We start from the raw sequence: 19,640 nt of genomic DNA on the forward strand, positions 1-19,640 counted from the left end.
TTCAATGCGAATATCCCACATTTCTGCCACAATACCATGGTGCAGTGAGTGTTACTACAGTAAATCCATGGTAAATGATGGCGATGTGTAGATTGAAAAGCCTTCTGACTGTCTCGTTGCACACAGCTTTAAACTAGTTTGAATCACAGAGTCATTAGTGTGTTTCACACTGGATCTCACAGCGCTGTTTAGTGCTCGCATGATGGAGCCGTTCACATATCACGTCTTTTGCGTGCTCAAGTTTGTTTTTTCAAATGTAGGCGTGCAGCAGCTGCGCTCATAACGGAAGTGACATGGTCGCATAATAAATGCATTTTCTCTAGTGAGCTCGCGCAGCACGGCAGTTTAAACTTTGGTCAGAGTGGATAAATGGTCCGTGTGGTGCGATTCAAATAAGTTGCGCTGTTTTGTTTCGCTTTTGGCACATAAAAATTATATTGAACATTTATCAAAGTCTTCATATCGTTTTATCGAGGAAAATTATATCGCGATGATTATCGTTATCGAATTATCGCCCAGCCCTAACAGAATGCAATTGTTTAAATGGGAAACCTAACACAATGGTGTTGAATGAAAATTATTTCTTTCAAATAAACTGAACAGGGTTGTAGAATCATTTTTTTGAGTGACAGACTGGTTATTCTGCCTATATTTGTCTGTTTTAAGATGATTGGCACTGATTGATGTGGTTACTTGGCTAAGTAAATGAAATGTGATAGATTGAAGAATATTGAGGTATATTATTTTATTTTAGCTATACAGCTAACACTTTTCTCTTCCAGAAAAGAGCAGGACTAGAAAAGTGTGTGAAGATAAACAGTATTGATATGTCAGTGTAATCTGATCTTTAGTTCTTGTGGGACTGATGATGATCTGAGTCAGTAACTGGAGAGTGTGTTCCTCTATGAAGGGTGTCGGACAGGTCAGAGGCGAAGGGTCTCGCATATGTCCACTTTTCACGGTCTCTGAGAGGCCAAAACACCCCACACACACCATCTGTCACCACTGCACCATCTGACACGTGTGTGTGTGTGTGTGTGTGTGTGGAAGATAAGGAAAGATGGCTTCAGCAACTACGCAGATGTGTTGTTGTGGACGTGAGAGTTTCCTGCTGCCATCTGAGCGCAGTCGACTGTAATATACTGTAAGTGTTGCAGTGAGATATAATTGGATGAGTGTGTGTGCATAAGAGGATGATGGAGTGTGTGTGCGTACCTGTGCATTTAGGTGAACTGTAAAGGGATGATGTTGTGCGTGGGCAGGCCTGTGTTGATGTCATGGATGATGTTGTGTGTGTGTGTGGATAATTTAGAGAGCTGTAATTAGATAAAGTTGCGGGTGTCCAGTGGCAATAATTGGATAAAAGTGTGTTTTGGCTGATGGGGAGCTCGGGGAGCGTGTATTTTGAAAGAGTTATAAGTGATGTTATTTGCATAAGAGAGTTGTGTGATGTATTGATGGATGGCAGATGCAGCAGGGCGATGGAAAAGTGTGTGTGTGTGTGTGTGTGTGTGAGGGGGGGGGAGGGGACTGTACAGAGTGGATTAGTGTCAGCGCAGCGGCCAGAGAATCCAAACAAAAGCAGAGCTACATAGAGAGTTTGTACAGTGGAGTATTCTTAATAGTCATTACTTTCTTGTTAAATCTTGATATTATTTATTACCAATGCCAAAATATTTATCTATTTATTTATGCACTTATTTATTTATAGAGAAAGCATTTGTACAGTGGAACAGTGGAGTTGCAGTGAAGTAACATTTGTTATTTTGTTATTAAATGTTTATTTAAATATGCTAATTATGTATGTTACAAACTTTTATTTATTTATTTGTTTATTTTTCTGTTATTTTTTTTTATTTATTTGTTTATAGAGAAATTGTTTGTAACATGGAGCAGTGGAGTAGCATTCATTATTTTGGTATTAAATATTTATTTAACTTAAATATTTATTTTTACATTTTTTTTTTTTTACCAACTACTAATGAATGAGTTATTGAATGTATATATTAAAATATTACAGAATATATTTTTCTTTCTTTCTTTCTTTCTTTCTTTCTTTCTTTCTTTCTGTCAATATTTATTTTATTACTTTTATCACTATTGATTTTACTACCTTTACTAGCATTTATTTATTTATTTACAGAAAGACTTCATACAGTGGAACAAAGGAGTAACATTCATTATTTTGTTATCAAATATTCATTTAAATATGTTAAATGTTTATTTTACTTAAATTTTTAAATAGTTAAATATTTAACTTTTTAGCCAGCTTTACTGCTACAAATATTTATTTATTTATTTATTTGTATGTTTTTTTATTTATTACATATGTTATTTAAATATGTTAAATATTTATTTGACCTTTTTTTTTTTTACCAATTACACTTATTACATTTATTTATTTATTTATGTTATAAATTTATTTATTTGTTTATTTATCTGACATTATTTTCTCTGTCAGTATTTTATTACTTTTGTCAATATTTATTTGACTACCGTTATTAGGATTTATTTATTCATTTATTTATTTATTACAGAGAAAGATTTCATACAGTGGAGCAATGGAGTAACATTATTATTATTTTTTTTAAATAAATATTTATTTAATTATGTTCAATATTTATCTTTTTAACCAGGTTTACCATTACAAGTATGTGTGTGTATTTATTTATTTATGTTGTTTTATGTATTGTGATATTAACTAGCACATCTTTCAGTCAGTATTTATTTGATTATTTTTACTGCCGTTACCAGCATTTATTTGTTTGTTTGTTTACACACACACACACACACACACACACACACACAGTGGATATCCATTATTTACTTATTTAAATATGTTAATTTTTTTTTTTATACTGTAACTAGTGTTCATTCATTCATTCATTATTAATATATTTTATTTTTGTTACATTTATTAGAACATTTATGCCTTTTTTGTTTGTTTGTTTTATTATGTTTATTAATGCCATGCTTTTATTTATATATTATTATTTTTTATTACTTGTGTGTTATTTGAACTTTGATCTTTTTTTGTTTTGTTTTTGTTTTTCCTGACAGTTATTTTATTTAGTATTGTTTTTTAGTAGTTGTTGTTGTTGTTGTTGTTGTGTTGTTACTGACTGATGTCCTGATCAGGCAGGGTTCAGCATGTCTAATGCGTCCGTGTCTCGGTTTGGTGTGTTTGTTTCAGTCATTGTTGTCTCAGTAAATCCGTGCCGTCACGCCCTCGGCCCCTCCTTCCTCCACCCCACTCCATTAATAGCCACCGTACAAAAGCATCGTAAAACACAAATGCATGTAGACAGGCCTCATATTGGCGGTGAACAGGATATTAGCGGTGTGATAGTGCCTGTAGAAAGAATGACGTTGATTTGGGTGAGATATTGGACGGCCTTGGGAGAAAAGAGACTCGTGTTTGTTTTCTGTAATTGCAGACGGGCAGAATTATGTCACAGAAAGCTTCCAGATATCCACACACTCTTACCGCTCACCTGTTCCTCCAGGCCAGCAAAATGAGATGGGTTGAATTATACTGCTTTTTCACAGACACAGCGCTGAAGACAGGACAGTTCTGGGGCGGAAAAATGGGCTCTGCACCTGCTGTTCTCAAATCAGGAACTGACGCAAAACAAAACTAGATCACTCCCATCATTATCAACCAAGTTATTCAAACTTGAAGCACCCAGTGTTGTGTTCAGCTGACAGAAACCACATTATTGTTGTTGTCGCATTACAAACAGACTCTAGCCACTTTATTTAATCTGTTCATTCGAAATAAAATTATAGGGTCATTCCGGGTCAACACAAATGAAGAAGAAAGCCAAAATATTAAATGTCACAAAATTACAATTTTACCAGAGATTTGGAGTTAAATAACATGCAGGTAAAAATTACTTTGAAAGATGGCATTGTTATTTTTACGCAGAGATTGATAGCTCTATTAATAAAATCTGTTGGCATTAGCAATCTTTGCTGCATTGTTTGCCATTTGTGATCATTCAAAAATGGGAAAAACATTTCAGTTTTCCTTGATTTTTGCACGGCTATAACTCATCTTAAAATCCTTTTGTGGTTCTTAACAAAGTTTTGTTTTAGTATCTTAATTTAAAGCCTTATATGGTTCATTTCTAGATATATTGGGATTGCTAAACTTTTCAGTGGTCAAAAACCACATGTGGGTCACTTTGCATACAACTGATAACTATTGCCACTGGCACATAATGCAAAAAGAACTATCAGACCAAATAGACCTGACGATCTCTGTGTGAAATAACATAATGATGCTGCCGTCTTTCTAACATCATTTTTACCTCTCCAAACATCAAGTGAAAATTGTAATTTTGAGCCCTCACTGTAAAATGATGAATTACCCAATAAATATTAATTTAACATTTGTGACCCTGGACCACAAAACCAGCCTTAAATAGCATGGGTATATATTTGTAGCAATAGCCAAAAATACATTGCATGGGTCAAAATTATAAATTTTTTTTGTATGCCAAAAATCATTAGGATGTTAAATAAAGATCATCTTCCATGAAGATACTTAAACTGAAATTAGTTCATTTGGCTTTCATTACTATTGGATCACACTTTTTTTTAAGGACCAGTTCTCACTAAGTATGACAGCTCCTAATTTGTTGCTTATTATTAATAGTTAGTAAGGTAGTTGTTAAGTTTAGCTATGAAGAGGATTAAGAGATCTAGAATATTGTCATGCAGAATAAGGCATTTCTAAATGAGCAATTACACACTTGTAGCCGTGCGATTTGGCATTTGGCCATCACAGCATGCCAAAATACAGCCAAACGAGTGTGATATTGCGTTTATACAACAGTTTGATGGCACAAGTGTGTAAACCACCATGGATTTAAATCTAAGTTTGATAGTTTAACAGCTGAGCCCAAGCCTCCGTTACTAATTCCAAAACATCACTTTAGAACCAGTAATGAAGGAACGTTGAGTTGCTTCATTGAAAGCTTATTGTATAACCGTATTAAAAGCTCACTGTAGAATGTAGAATATTATGAGAGAGAGATGGACTGAGTGAGTGTAATTACCTGCATCTGATACAGCATTCATTCTTCATATCAATCTTATATTCATAAAACATTAGTTTGAATGTCCGCTGAGGAATGTATCTTTGTCCTACTATCCTTTCATCTGTTAAGGGTGTTTTCCAATGACAGTGTTTCTCAGTGCATTTGTTAGCTGTTTCTTACAATGTGTTGAAACTAAAATAACTTCCTTGTTTGCAGCCGTTTCAGTCTTTTTTTTAATATAAAAGTCTTTACTGCTGACTCAATGACTGCTGACTTGTCGCTATGTAATGAAGGAATAATGTCAAATAAAATTACCATAACAAACACACGCCTAAAAAAACTCTTAACTATAATCCGTGACGCAAAAACAATATTATTTATAAAATTATAGTGGATTTGGGCATCTGCCATCACCCTCACTGTGAGAAATACAACAAGCGGAGTGATACAAATGATGAAATGGTTGGAGTTCTGATATCACTGGAATATCACACACCTCTCAGCCAATCATATTCAAGGACCAGAAAGAACTGTTGTACAAGTACTCTAATAAACAGCCAATATGCTAGTAATATGCATGCTAGTTAAATTGGTCATTAAAATAAAGTTTTACCAATGTTTGTCTTTCTTCATCAAACATATTGACAAATTTAAAAAAAATAGCGGGGGAAGTTTCTGAAATTTGTTTGATTTGACATGGAATGACCCTTTACTTCAAATAACATGTTTTCAAAAGTCGTAAACCATCATGAGACCATCATGCACTGTGTATTTGTAGGCTGGTTGCAGTGTGTGTCATTATTTGACTCTCAGGTCAGTGAAAACGTGGGCTGGTTCTTCTGAGAGTTTCACAGATCCCCTAGCAGAGCACTGTGTGTGTATGTTTGCTGTAAGGTTATTGTCTGCTGTTGTACAGATGTGAGCAGGTAGATCAAGTGCTTTAAAGTGAGAACTTTGGCAAAGTACAGTCATGGGCCAAAAATATCGGCACCCTTGCAATTCTGTCAGAAAATGCAACCCTTCTCTTAGAAAATTTGCAGTTGCAAATGTTTTGGTACTCACATGTTTTCTTCAGAACAGAGAAGAAAAGTCAAATCTGATACAACTCCACACAGAACCCAAAAAATGCACTGGACAAAATTATTTGCACCCTTAACCTAATATTTGGTAGCACCCCCTTTGGAAAAGATAACTGAAATCAGTCGCTTCCTGTAACCATGAATGAGTTTCTTACACGTCTCTACTGGAATTTTGGACCACTCTTCTTTTGTAAACTGCTCCAGGTCATTCAGATTTGAAGGATGCCTTCTCCCAACTGCTGTTTTGAGATCTCTCCACAGGTGTTCTATGGGATTCAGATCTGGACTCATTGCTGTCCATTTTAGAACTCTCCAGCGCTTTGTTTGTAACCATTTCTGAGTGCTCTTTGAAGTGTGTTTCGGGTCATTGTCCTGCTGAAAGACCCATGACCTCTGGTGGAGACGCAGCTTTCTGACACAAAATTCATTGGTAATCATCAGATTTCATGATACTGTTCACACAGTCAAGGATCCAGTGCCAGAAGCAACAAAGCAACCCCAAAACATCTTTGAACCTCTACCATGTTTGACTTTAGGGACTGTGTTCTTTTCTTTGAAGGCCTCATTTCTTTTTTTGTAAACAGTGCCATGATGTCCTTTACCAAAAAGCTCTACTTTTGTCTCATCTGTCCACAGTATGTTCTCCCAGAATGATTGTGGTTTTGTCACATAAGTTTTGGCAAACTCCAGTCTTGCTTTTTTATGCCTTTGTGTCCTTCTGGGTCTTCTACCATAGCGTCCCTCTTCATTCAGATGGCCCTGCGTCTGCAGATCAGCTTGAATTTGTTTGGAAGTTAATCGGGTTCTTTATCCACCATTTGAACAATCCTTCGTTGTAATTTTTTCATTAATTTTGCTTTTCCGCCCACGTCCAGGGAGGTTAGCTACAGTGCCATGGGCTGTAAACCTCTTGATGATATTGTGCACAGTGGACACAGGAACATTAAGATCTCTGGAGATGGACTTGCAGCCTTAAGATTGTCCGTGTTTTTCCAAAAAATTTTTCTCTCAAATCCACAGACAACTCTTTACACTTCTTTCTTTTCTCCATGCTCAGTGTGACACACAACACAAAGGTTGCGTCAACTTTTCTCCATTTTAACTGGTTGCGAGTGTGATTACTATATTTCCCGCACCTGTTTCTTGCCACAGGTGTGTCTAAATACAAATTACAGGAGCATCTCATGCTTGAAAAGCAATTATTTCTTATAATTTTGACATAGTGCCAATAATTTTGTCCAGTCCATTTTTGAGTTCTGTGTGAAATTTATCAAGTTTGACTTTTCTTCAGTTTTTTTATGTTGTTGCAGTGCAAACAAAAACAATAAGCATGTGAATACCAGACAATTTTCTGAGAGAAGTGTTGCATTTTCTGACAGAATTGCAAGGCTGCTGATATTTTTGGCCATGACTGTAGAAAGGCAATGCAAGACACACTCTGCAGTAAAGCACCTATTTTGTATATGCAGCTGAATGGTTCAGTTAGTTGAGCAGATACTGGGTGGGGAGTTTGGTTGTTGAGGACTTTAAGTAGATAAATGAAGAAGTTGAGAAGTTCACTTCCTGTTTGGTTTAATTTCAAAATGGGAGGTGTAACATTTTGCTTTTGTCAGTCACGTATACACACACATGCGCTTAAAGGAGTAGCCTATTTTATTGCATGGCACTCAAACAAACCTTTCTGCATTTTTATATTGTGTTTGTAATTGCTAGTTTGTGAATTAAATAGAGTATTGGCCAATGCTGATAATTTAAAAAATACCAAATATTGGCCAATATATCAGTCTTTGTGATACGTAGTGGTCAGGCATTACCCATATTGCATTGGGTTTGATATGACTACAGAGCACAGATACAAAAATGTGAAAGTGTGGTCTGTAGTTTGTACAAAAACCATAAAACAATCAAAAGCTCACCAGATAATGTGATAATGCTGATAAATAAATAGGGATATCTTGGTGCAGGTAACACTAAGAAAGAGTCTGTGTTGCTCATTTATATAAACTACGAGCACTGTAACAATACAAAGCTAGCTGAAGCTTACCATTTAAGTTATTTTCCCCATGATATAAGTGATTTCAAACTTTACTGTTCTTGTGGGGACATTTTGAAGCTGACTCACTCACATTAATGACAAGGAAAGTTCCTTGACCTGTTGATTTACTGAGAATAAAGTAATATTTCTTGTAACAGGGAGGTTAAATGCATCTTAAAACCAGATTAGTTGATTAAACAGTCTGACTCAAACAGACACAGCCGTTCTGCATGAATGGGACAGTCTTTAGTCCAGTCTGTCCTCAAGAGACTGCATGTGCTTAAACTTGGAACCTCATAATGAGGCTTTGTAATTAGTTTGCTAGTGAATGAGAAAGAACGATTGCTGAATAGCAGACCTGTGTGTGTGTAAACAAGATGATTAAACGGGGAGCTATTTGAGTCTGGATTTATTTACTTGTGTGTGCGCTGTCAACTAGAGAGGCAATTAATCATTTACTTTATTGTCATCGCCATGCAAAAATAAAATGAAGTCTTTTTTATATATATATTATCATTGAACAAGTCAGCCCCATCAGCCCACGTTAGCCCCGATCACAAATGTGATATGAATTTTAAACAGCAATGATCCATGATCCATGCGTGCAGTCACCTTTTTTTTTTTTTTTTTTTCTAAATTTTTTCTAAATGAATCAGCCAATTTTGAATGAATCCTTTGAATGAATGATGCAATGAATCGCTCATTAAGACATGCACTTGCTGCCACCTACTGGCGATTTTAGTTATTTATCCATTACAGGCCTAAATCAGCACAAAAACACAAGATATCAATTTGTGTCAGTATGCACACACTTACTCAGATGGTTTAGTCTGAACTGTACATGATACAGAACAGCATGAGAGCTTGTTTGGTAAGATCATGTTCTTTGTAGTCTCAGTGATTCCCTTTGATGCAGGTGCAGCTGGTTCCCAGCAACTGTGTAATCAGCTTGTTGTGTTTGTCCAGGCTGATGCTGACATGTACAGAGGACACAGCAGCACAATATATACAATTAAATCCTTGTATAATATTGGAATTAAGGTGCGGTCACATTAAAACTTTTTTTTTGTGGCGTGAAAAAGTCACAGGTCAATGCACAGTTCACATGAACTCATCGCTCATTTTTCTTGTAAAACTTGCATTCATTTGCATTTGCTTGCAAAATGTTGATGTTCGTTCACAAAACTCACAATAGTTCACTCACAATCCGTTCTCTCGCTAAAGTATTCAGTTCCCAGACTTTGCTTTCGCTTGCTAAAAGTTTACGTTCGCTCACAAACGTATTATGTTCAGCTGCAAAATAAATATGTTCTCCAAAGAAACTTTGTGGTCATGTGCAAAACTATTGAGTTCTCTCGCAAAAGTTTTCCATTCCCCTGAGAAAGTTTACTTTTGCTTGCAAAACATAATGTTCAGTCTAGAAAAAATTGTGTCCTTTTGCAAAAGTAATGTTTTCTGCTGAGAAATTTTGTGTTCACTCAAAACTATTGCATTCCCCGATAAACTTTGCTTTTGCTTGCAAAAAGTTTGTTCGCTCACAAATGTATTATATCCAATTGCAAAAGTAATGTGTTCCCCAGAGAAACTTTGTTCACGCGCAAAACTGCCGCATTCTCTCACAAAAGTATTCCATTTTCTACTGAGGAACTATTTTATTTGAGAAACTTTTGCTGTTGCTTGCAAAACGTTTACGTTGCCCTATGGTTGTCAAAATGCCTGAAAAACGAAATTAGAATTTTGTACTTAAATATGATCAAAAAATGATCGAATTATATTCAAATTTAAAATGCATAATTTCAGTCGAGGCCACAAGAGGGCGCATCAAGAAAAATATTACTAATGCAGGTTTATTCAAAACAATAAAATAACATGACTATATGTGAAAAAAAGTGCGTAATGTTTAAAATGATGTTTATAAACCAATTATAATTAAGTTGCTTTAACTATAAATTAGTGATCGACCAATATTGATTTTTTTTTTTATAACCGATACCGATTATCTCCATGTTTATGTGCCCGATAACCGATATACAGAACCAATATTTATTTACTGTTGTAAATTAAATAAGTAGATACTTCACTTTGACTTTTCTTCCTTAATCTTCATATTACAACAATAAAAACGTTTTATTTATAATTTGTTTTATTTATAAAATGCATCAGCTGTATAAAATGCATCAACACTAAGCAAAACAAATGTAGAATGTCTAATGTTTTCAAATGGAGAAAATAAATAAAGGACAGGAGTCATATCAACTTGATTTTAAACTACAGTTTTAGTAGGTTTATAAGCTGTTTAATATAAAGAGTGAAGAACAGCTCACTGGATAATGTTAATTCACTGAATAATATTCTCTGAAATATTGGAATATAACAAACAAAACATTGTATTTTATTGCATTTCTAAACTGGTATGTTATATCAGAATCACTAATATTTTATCGTTCTAGATTCTGACAAAGCGCTGTTTACACAGAACTATACTCAAACTGCGATCGCTCGTGGAGATAATAAATAATTAATTTCCATAGAGTTGTATGTTTTTAGATGTGTATTAGCGAAATAATGGTTATGTAGTAAATGTTAATATAATTTAGGGTTTTTTAAACAAGAGAATCTTGTTAAAAGTTAGATGCGGTGACTATGCTGGAACATTTCCTAAGCATCAACCCGGTGAGTGAACAGCAAAATGAAAGCGAGTTCATGAGATTAATGACATACACAACAGAGAGAATTAAATTAAGCGCTTTTATTTCCAATATGCGCTCATTCATTGCTGTATTATTTAATTCAGGCAAAGTTAAGTCTTTATTGGGACAGGACTTGACGGATTGTTTTAGCCGACTCCAACTTCACGAGACTAATGACGAGCATACAGACAACACAGAGAGAATTAAGTTCAGCGCTTTCATTTCCAACATGTGCTCATTCATTGCTGTATATTATTTAATTCAGACAAATTTACGTGTTTATTAGGACAGATTTTCTTACGTGACTCTGTGAGTTCGTCTGTTTCTTAGAAAGCTGCATAAACTAGCTACATATCATGCATTTATGTAACACATCTAATATGTGCATTAATGGCTGTTATGTTAATTAAAGTTTACTAATTACAGCTAAGTAAGTGCTTTACCTACGCATGCCGTTGTTGTCTCATCTCTCCTCAGACGCGCTGAAACAGTGATCCTGCCGGTAATTCTCAAAACACCACGATGGCGGCATTTATCTGTGAATCCGATATTACAAAACCGATAACGGATTATGGTAAAATACTTAAATATCAGAAAATATCTGTGAATCAATATATCGGTCGATCTCTACTATAAACAAAACAACATCATGTATGAGTTTAATATAAAGGACCAGAAGCCAATCACACAGTACTTCTTTTTTTCATTTAAAAACAGGAGATGTAAGAACCCGCCATAAAGTCTTGAGATATGTTTTTTCGAAGTTGAACTTCGAACTTCGAGTTGAACTTAATTCTACATGGCTTTCTAAACATGCGTCTCTCCTGTACAATGTAATAGATGTCCCTCTAGAAAATGTGTGAAAAAAGGCTTAGTTTCAGTTTTGACAAAAACTTTAACTGAATAGGCTAATAAAGACATTATAATGCAATGACATTTACATCGTCATCGCATGCCGTGCACCACTGATAAGGCTGCCTCCTTAAAGCACACCTAAAACGTTTTTGCATTCGAATGTGGCATTTTATTTTAAATTTGACAAATATTTGAAATTGAGACTTTACTTTCGCTTGCAAAAAGTTTACGTTCGCTCAAGAAAGTATTACATACAATTGCAAAAGTAATGTGTTCCCCAGAGAAACCTTGTGTTTATGCACTAAACTATTGCGTTCTCGCAAAAGTATTCCATTCCCTGAGAAACGTTGCTTTTGTGTGCAAAATGGTTACATTCACTGATGAAAATTGTGTCCTTTTGCAAAAGTAATGTTTTCTGCTAAAAAATGTTGTGTTCGCTCACAAAACTGTTGCACTCCCTGAGAAACTTTTACTTTTGCTTACAAAAAAATTAGGTTAGCTCAAAAACGTATTACATTCAGTTGCAAAAGTAATGTGTTCCCCAGAGAAACATTGCGTTTGCTCACAAAACTACTGCCTTCTCTTACAAAAGTATTGTTCCCCTTATAAACCTTTTGTTAACTTTCAAAAGCATTGAAATAAAGCATTTGAATATGTTCTCATATTTGTGGCCAGCAGGGTGTGGCAGAGAGCCGTGGGAACGGAGCCGGTGGCGGCAGTGCCAGTGAGCGACACCCCGGTCTCAAGTTACCGTACAATACAATATTACAATATTATTTTCTTCATTTTCAGAAGTTTAGCAATTGAACACAAATTTTCTCGGCTGAAAACGTAACTTTTAAGAGAACACAAAATCAATTAAATATTTTTTTCATCATCACGTCTAAGGGCCTCCGTAGTTGCCGTAGTATAGAAAAGAATGTAAACAGATGTTTAAAGTACTGCATGTTAAAGTTAATGTTGGATAATCTAGAAAACTAGTCATTTTCAGAATTGTTATCGTATCATAACCAAATATTAGATTTGATGATGCATTGCGTCATTTAGTGAAGAGTTGTGATCTGATTGAACACTACAGTAAGTTCATTTCTGGTGAGCTGAAGTCTCGTCACTGTGTCTGAATATGTGAGTGCACGCTGACCTCAGGCAATTCACTGTTGCCTGGGCAACCCAGGTCAAGCTGAACTGAGTTTTGTAACCGGCTACTTTAAAGACCACCTACCCATAATGCTTTAGTGTGTAAATCCGCTGTGTTGTCATTAGGCCTGGGGTAGGCTGGCTGACATACACCTTTACTGAAGATAAAGTGTTTTTTGTGCTCATTGGATTACATTAAACACTAAAAGTGTGATCATGTCAAAACTGGATATGGTTTCACTTTTTATTGTATAATACACTGTTGCATTGTAAAAGAGCACATTCGATTTACTCTGTTGTGTGTGTGAGAGAGGGTAAGAGGCCCATTCAGTTGTTTTTGTTGTGTTAACCTCTTCAGGGTTCAGTGGAGATGCACAGAGGGCTGTAGTTGAGTGGCAGTGCTCATCTTGTCTTTGCTGAACTCATTTGTGTCTGTTCCGCTCACACAGTCTCGCTCTTACACCTAGATTGCAGGAGTGATTGGAAAACAAAAGATCCACTTTCCTGTGCAACATAAAACATGATAATGTGAAGAAATGCAATTGCAATGAATAGTTACTAAAGCTTTTAGGCTTCAAAAAGACATAGTGTTGCATGATATACCGGTACTTAAAAAGTATCACGATGCCCTGCTTTTGAAAACGATACGATTCCGAATTTTACTAGTACCGGTGCTGAATGCATTTTAATAAGAGCCGTATTTCTGCGTGTCAGTGTTAGTGAATGGCGCAGACCCGTAGGTTTGTTTACTACACACATACACGTGACGCTCGTGCTGTTTTCAGCCTCTGCCGCCTCAGTGAGCACATGAACACATGAACATAATCTCTAGAACTGCTCTGAGAGTCACTTCATGAGTATTTTACTGTTTCTTTTGCAGAAAACTATGGTCATATAATGAAGACCCTAAAGGTCTTCGCAGCAGCCCGTCAAAATAAAAGTTCGGTTTAACTTGACAGTCAGAAATATATTAATATAGTACGTAATGTAAAGATAGTACTACTACTAATGATAAAAATATTATTAAAACAATGTTTAAGGAATATTTACCAGAAAAAAAAAAAAAAGAAAATTACCAGAATTTATTTACCATTTATTACCAGAAAATGGTAAATACACAGCACAGTATTTCTGGGGGGAAAAAAAAAGAAAGAAATAGCCTATAATAAATTAACTCTTTATCACATCTAATTATCCTTTATAAATTCATTAAACATGCTTTTGATAATTAAAATGTAATGAAACTACTAAAGTAGAATCCAGAATATTAATGGAAAACAGAGATTCACAAACAAAAATTAAATTTGAGAAAAATTATTAAAACATATTTTATAGGGCCTTAAAAACGTAATTTTGGTTAAACTTTTAATAAATTGCTGTTAAATTCTGCAAGTTTCATCATTTTAATTCATTAGACATGCTTTTTGATAAATATTTTTAACGTAACCATTAAAATGGAGTCTAGAAAATTTTAAATGGAATTTAGGAAAAAATAAAACATTTCATAGGACCTCTTTATTTCATTTGTGTCTTTGTTTTATTTTAGTTGTCCTTTAGTTTGTTACTTGCATCTAGGTTCTTATTATTAATAACAAAGATAAAAAAAAAAAAAAAAACAAAAACAAACAAAAAAAAAGACTAAATGATATAAATTGTTGTTGTGAAATAAAATTACTATATCATGAAATAAGATTTGGCTTTAAGCTAACTTACCAATATAACAAAGATCTCTACATACCTGTATGCTTGGTAGTTGTTCACCATAATCCTGTGTAGTGGCACTGGCATGTGATTATTATTCTTTTATTTATTTATTTTTTAAAGGGGGATGAAATGCTTTGTATTAATAGATAAAATAACTATGATATCCTTTTGCATCACCTATTATTCAGTTACTTTTCCTGTTCTATGTTTTTTTTTTTTTTTTTTTTTCGCAGTATCGGTTCAGTAGTAGTATTGTGATATTTTAGTTGGGTATCATATCGAAGTCAAAATTTTGGTATCGTGACAACACTTAAGACATAAAGCACCATAAAGCATTATAATAGAAGACTATACACCAAAATATACACTTTTTTAGATCTGTAGTTAACTGACAGCTTTGTGGGTTGAATGGAACAGTGCAAAATTTAAATTATTCCCTGAGTCGCTCATTAATCGGACATCAACACATCTCTGATGAACTGTCATGAACATGCCAAGTACAGTGTCTGAGTAACCATATGTGCAATTGGGCACATGGCCAAGGGTGCCATGTCCTGAAGAGGCAGCAGTGCAGAGTCTTAGAAATATTTACAACACATTGACGAAAAATATAACACTATGGTCTTGCTGGATTGTGTTCGTTGTGCCATTAAAAAAAGTCACAAGTGCAAAGGTTTTTGCGCAATATTGGCCAAAAGTGTGCAAGAACACACAGGGGCTATGAAAATGCCCACACTTGTTGTCTTTGTATTTGATTGTTCTTGTCTTTGAATTCTTGTGATTTCAGGCCACATGAGTTCATGAACCTGATGAATGATGGGATGCACTTGGCCTAAAAAACAAAGCGATATTAGAGAGGGTGTGGATTTAGTGTGGGTTAGGAGCACTGAGTTTGTTTCTTTGTCTTATGCACTTACTTCTTATTGCATGCACACATGCTCAAGTGTGGATATTGGGACAGACACATACTGTGAAAATCCACTGGAGATAGTATACCATCTGAACTTAATTCTAAAATACTGCTTTCAACACTACTGTAAAATAGACATGTGACTTTAACTAAAACGTCTCATCCTCCAGTGACTGCCATGACCACAGACGAGGCGGAGAGCGTTCATAAGAAACAGGTGTGCGAGCAGCAGCAGGAAGAGGAGGACCCCGCTGCACAGGAGCCAGGCCCCGCCGACACCGCTCAGGACAGCCACTCCGGCACCTCGCCGCCCCCTGGGGGCTCGGAGGAGGAACAGCAGTTGAAGCCGCGCCAGCGCACCTCCGCTGGCCGTGGCCTCTCCCGCCTCTTCTCCTCCTTCCTGAAGCGCCGCTCACAGTGCTCGGACGGCGAGGGGGTGGAGACGGAGAGGGCCCGGGAGAAGGACAGCCAGGACGAACCCAAAGCTCCAATAGCGGACCCCGAGCCAGAACTGCGCATAGAGGGCGATGTTGCTCTAGACCAGCACTCAATCAGCAGTGCTGAAAATCAGGTGAGATAAAGAAACAGATATGTTCAGGTAAAGGTTACAAAGGTACTAAAAGGCATTAGAACTAGAGCCAGATTTAAAGGAAAAGTCCACTTCCAAAACAAAGATTCACAGATAATGTTCTCACCCCATTGTCACCCGAGATGTTCATGTCTTTCTGTCTTCAGTCGTGAAGAAATTATGGTTTTTGAGAAAAGCATTTCAGGAATTTTCTCCATATAATGGACTTCATTGGTGCCCTGATTTTGAACTTCCAAAATGTAGTTTAAATGCATCTTCAAAGGGCTCAAAAGGTTCTTATCTAACGACCGAATGCGCAAAGACTAAGAAATTGCAAGTAAGTTTGTAAATGCTGTTTACAAACAAAAAGGTACAACGATGTCCTCCACTCAAGTTGTACAAGAAAATAAGATGGAGTTTTTTGCCATATTCAGTACACAGACGATGAACTTACACGTGATTCGTAGTAGTGATGGGAAGTTCGGATCATTTTACTGACTCTGACCTTTGAGTCTCATTCAGCAAAATGAACAAATCTTTTTTCGAGTCAATTCGTTAATTTTAGCAAAATATAATTAAAATGTTACGTGTTACTTCCCTAACACATCTACTGCTTACACAAACGTTGATCACACTACAAACAAGACAAAACTATAATGTTATAAGAAACAGAAAAGATTAATTCATTGTTTACCTGGGTCTTTAGTCTATGATTAGCTCACCTCACCTCTTACCTGACAAGTTTTCAGGTTTGAGTCATTCGTTCATCACGTGACAGCCCCATAAGATGAACGAATGACTCGAAACAGGTGAACTAATTCCAGTACAGAACCTAATAGGATGTTGTGCATGTGCACCTGAACAAATCCCTCTCCGAGACAACTCGTTCTTCCCGAGTCACATTAAAGATTCGTTCAAAATGAAAGAATCGTTCAAGAACGACCCATCACTAATTCGTAGCATCATGGATGCGCATCCTAGAGCCTGTGCTACACAAGCTTTTGTGCTTAAAAAGTATACAAATTTTTATTTTTCGAAAAAATGACCGATCATTTCACTAGATAAGACCCTTCTTCCTCGGCTGGGATCATTTAGAGCCTTTTGAAGCTGATTTTAAAAAGCATTTTGGAAGTTCAAAATCAGGGCACCAATGAAGTCCATTATATGGAGAAAATGTTTTCCTCAAAAACCATAATTTCTTTACGACTGAAGACAGAAAGACATGAACATCTTGGATGACAAGGGGGTGAGTACATTATTTGTAAACTGTTGTTCTGGAAGTGGACTTCTTCTTTCATTATACTGTAATGTTGAATGGCTATAGTCAAGGGTTAAATCCTAGAGACATTAGTAGTATTGGTTTCAGCGATACTCATCTTCAGTTATAATTTTTTTTTATCAAATAGTAAAAATATACTGTCTTTATTTTGTTTCTACAAAATAAAGATCTAATTTTCTAATTTTGAATGTTTGAATGAAGATTGAATATGAAATTATTGCAATTTAAAAGTATATTTACAAATTTTAATAGTGGGGGATTAATCTATTTTGGGAAAAAAAGTGCAATAATTAGTTACATTTATTTTAATCGATTGACAGCACTAATTTCAGAACATTCACTGGTTAAGGCAGTGTGATGTGAAGAGCAAAAGTGAATGCCTTGATGATGTAGATTCATTAAATACAAATATATCACATTGGTTGAATTTGACATCATACCTGTTTCACGTTTAAAAAAACATTATTCATTGTTTAATAAAACACCATTATTTATTGTAAACATTTATAAAAAGAACAAAAAGCACCATAAATGAGTAAAGTGATACAGAAATTAATTTGTTACCGAAACTGAAAATAAAGTTTTATTTGTCTGAAAATTGACATGGAAAATTATGTACCAATTATGTAATTAATCATATTTATTTATATCATGGTCTGTCTGAATACTCAATTCTGACTGGCTGACAGGTATGCATTAAAACCATTTAATGCACAGGTAGTTCCAGGTCAGTTTAATCACTGTTCTATATTAATGCACTGCTTTTACTGATGCACACAAACACACACATAAACCCAGGGATAATGCACATCTAGCCATGCATTATCCCTTACTTAACAATCAAGTTGTTGTATGTAATATATACATTTAAACTGCATTTTAATGATATGCTTAAGTTGCTAGTTGTTCAAATATAAACATTTAAATTTAGTAAATTTCATGACAGATTTCTTAAAAAATGCATTGAATATTAAAGACAGCAGCAAAAAATACCGTACCATATTGTGGAATGTAAACAATAACAATCTAAATCAGTGATCCTAATGCATTTCCTGTTTTACATTTTTAACATTTTATATTTTAGTCTTTCTTTTTCTGATTCGGAGTTATGACTGAATCGCCTCCTGTTACCGTTTTGAAATAGTTTAACAAGCAGAAAATGTTCATGAGTCAATGAGTCAGTCCTCCATTTAACTGGTCTATAGTGCATATATTTAGTAAAATGCTCATCTCTAGAAATATTTTTTTCTAGCTGACGGGCGATGTTATGGACATTGAATGCTTTCCTGAGGTAAATGTTATGTGTTGTTTTCATGCTGTTTTACTGACGTTTTTTTCACACTTGAAACACTGACTGAGCAATTACATGAGTCATGATACATTTCAGTAGGTTGTAGCCTACTGTTTTTTCAACATACCTTTCATATTCATATCAAATAATGTTTAGTGGTGTTTTATTCAAGCATAACTGGAAATAGCATAGACTAAGAGATCTATGTTTATCAAAATGAAGATCTGTTCAAATTGAGAAATTGACATTGTTAATCTAGCCCTAGCATCCACACAGCTGACATGTTAGCCTGTTGTAATTTGTCTCTTTTGTTTGCATGAAATAGAGACTGACAGAGTCAAAATGTGCCATTAGAGAGGTTCGACTTAAACATCACCATTTCAGTCAACTGTTTTGGCTGAAATAAAAGTGACTAAACATGACTAACGTCTTCTGAAGCATAACAGTAAAGCGTCTCCGAAAAATCCTCAGCCTACTGGTGTGTGGGCTTACCCACAGATATGACCTCAGGGTGACAACTGAATGTTTACATTGTCTGCATGTAGCAAGGGTTGTCTGTGCAAAGGCAACTGAACTGTGGAGCTTCACACATCTCACATTCACACGTTTAAGTTACGGTCAAAGGCTGCGTGTTAAAACCTTCTCTGTGTAGCTCTCATCTGCTCCAGAAGTGCACTAAATGCTAAAAGCTTTCTGAGAGGCTGTTACTGAACGGCTGGTATTTTAGGCAATGCTGACTGGCTGCTGTCAACATGCTTCAGTTTTTTTCTCTGTGCTAGCTTTTCATTTTTTATTCTGCTCTCGTTTCTCTTTAATATAAAGCGTTTTAAAAGGATAGATCTTTCAAAAATGAAAATTTTGTCATAATTTACTCACCCTCGTGTTTTTCCAAAACTGTATCAATTTCTTTTGATTAGGAGTTTTGTTTTACACTGTAAAAAACAAAAAAAACACAATTTGTTGAGTCAGCTTAAAATAAATTTATTACGCTGCTACCATAACATTTTAAGTTCAGTCTACTCAAATAAGTTTAGTCAACTTCAAATG

General features: G+C 35.3%; 1 protein-coding gene across 8 annotated transcripts in view; it reads left to right on the forward strand.

The window, feature by feature from the left end:
• epb41a (erythrocyte membrane protein band 4.1a) overlaps positions 1-19,640 on the forward strand; it is a 102,727-nt gene that overhangs the window by 21,491 nt on the left and 61,596 nt on the right. For 6 of the 8 annotated variants that reach the window (XM_051137618.1, XM_051137622.1, XM_051137625.1 and 3 more), the window contains exon 2: positions 15,644-16,026. In XM_051137618.1, the coding sequence (XP_050993575.1) occupies positions 15,644-16,026 (383 nt within the window). Of the gene's footprint in view, positions 1-1,024; positions 1,145-15,625; positions 16,027-19,640 lie in introns of those variants that run through there. The other 2 variants (XM_051137620.1, XM_051137619.1) reach the window with 2 other exon arrangements.

The sequence above is a fragment of the Labeo rohita genome, chromosome 19, assembly GCF_022985175.1.
Source record: "Labeo rohita strain BAU-BD-2019 chromosome 19, IGBB_LRoh.1.0, whole genome shotgun sequence".
Taxonomy (NCBI): Eukaryota; Metazoa; Chordata; class Actinopteri; order Cypriniformes; family Cyprinidae; genus Labeo; species Labeo rohita.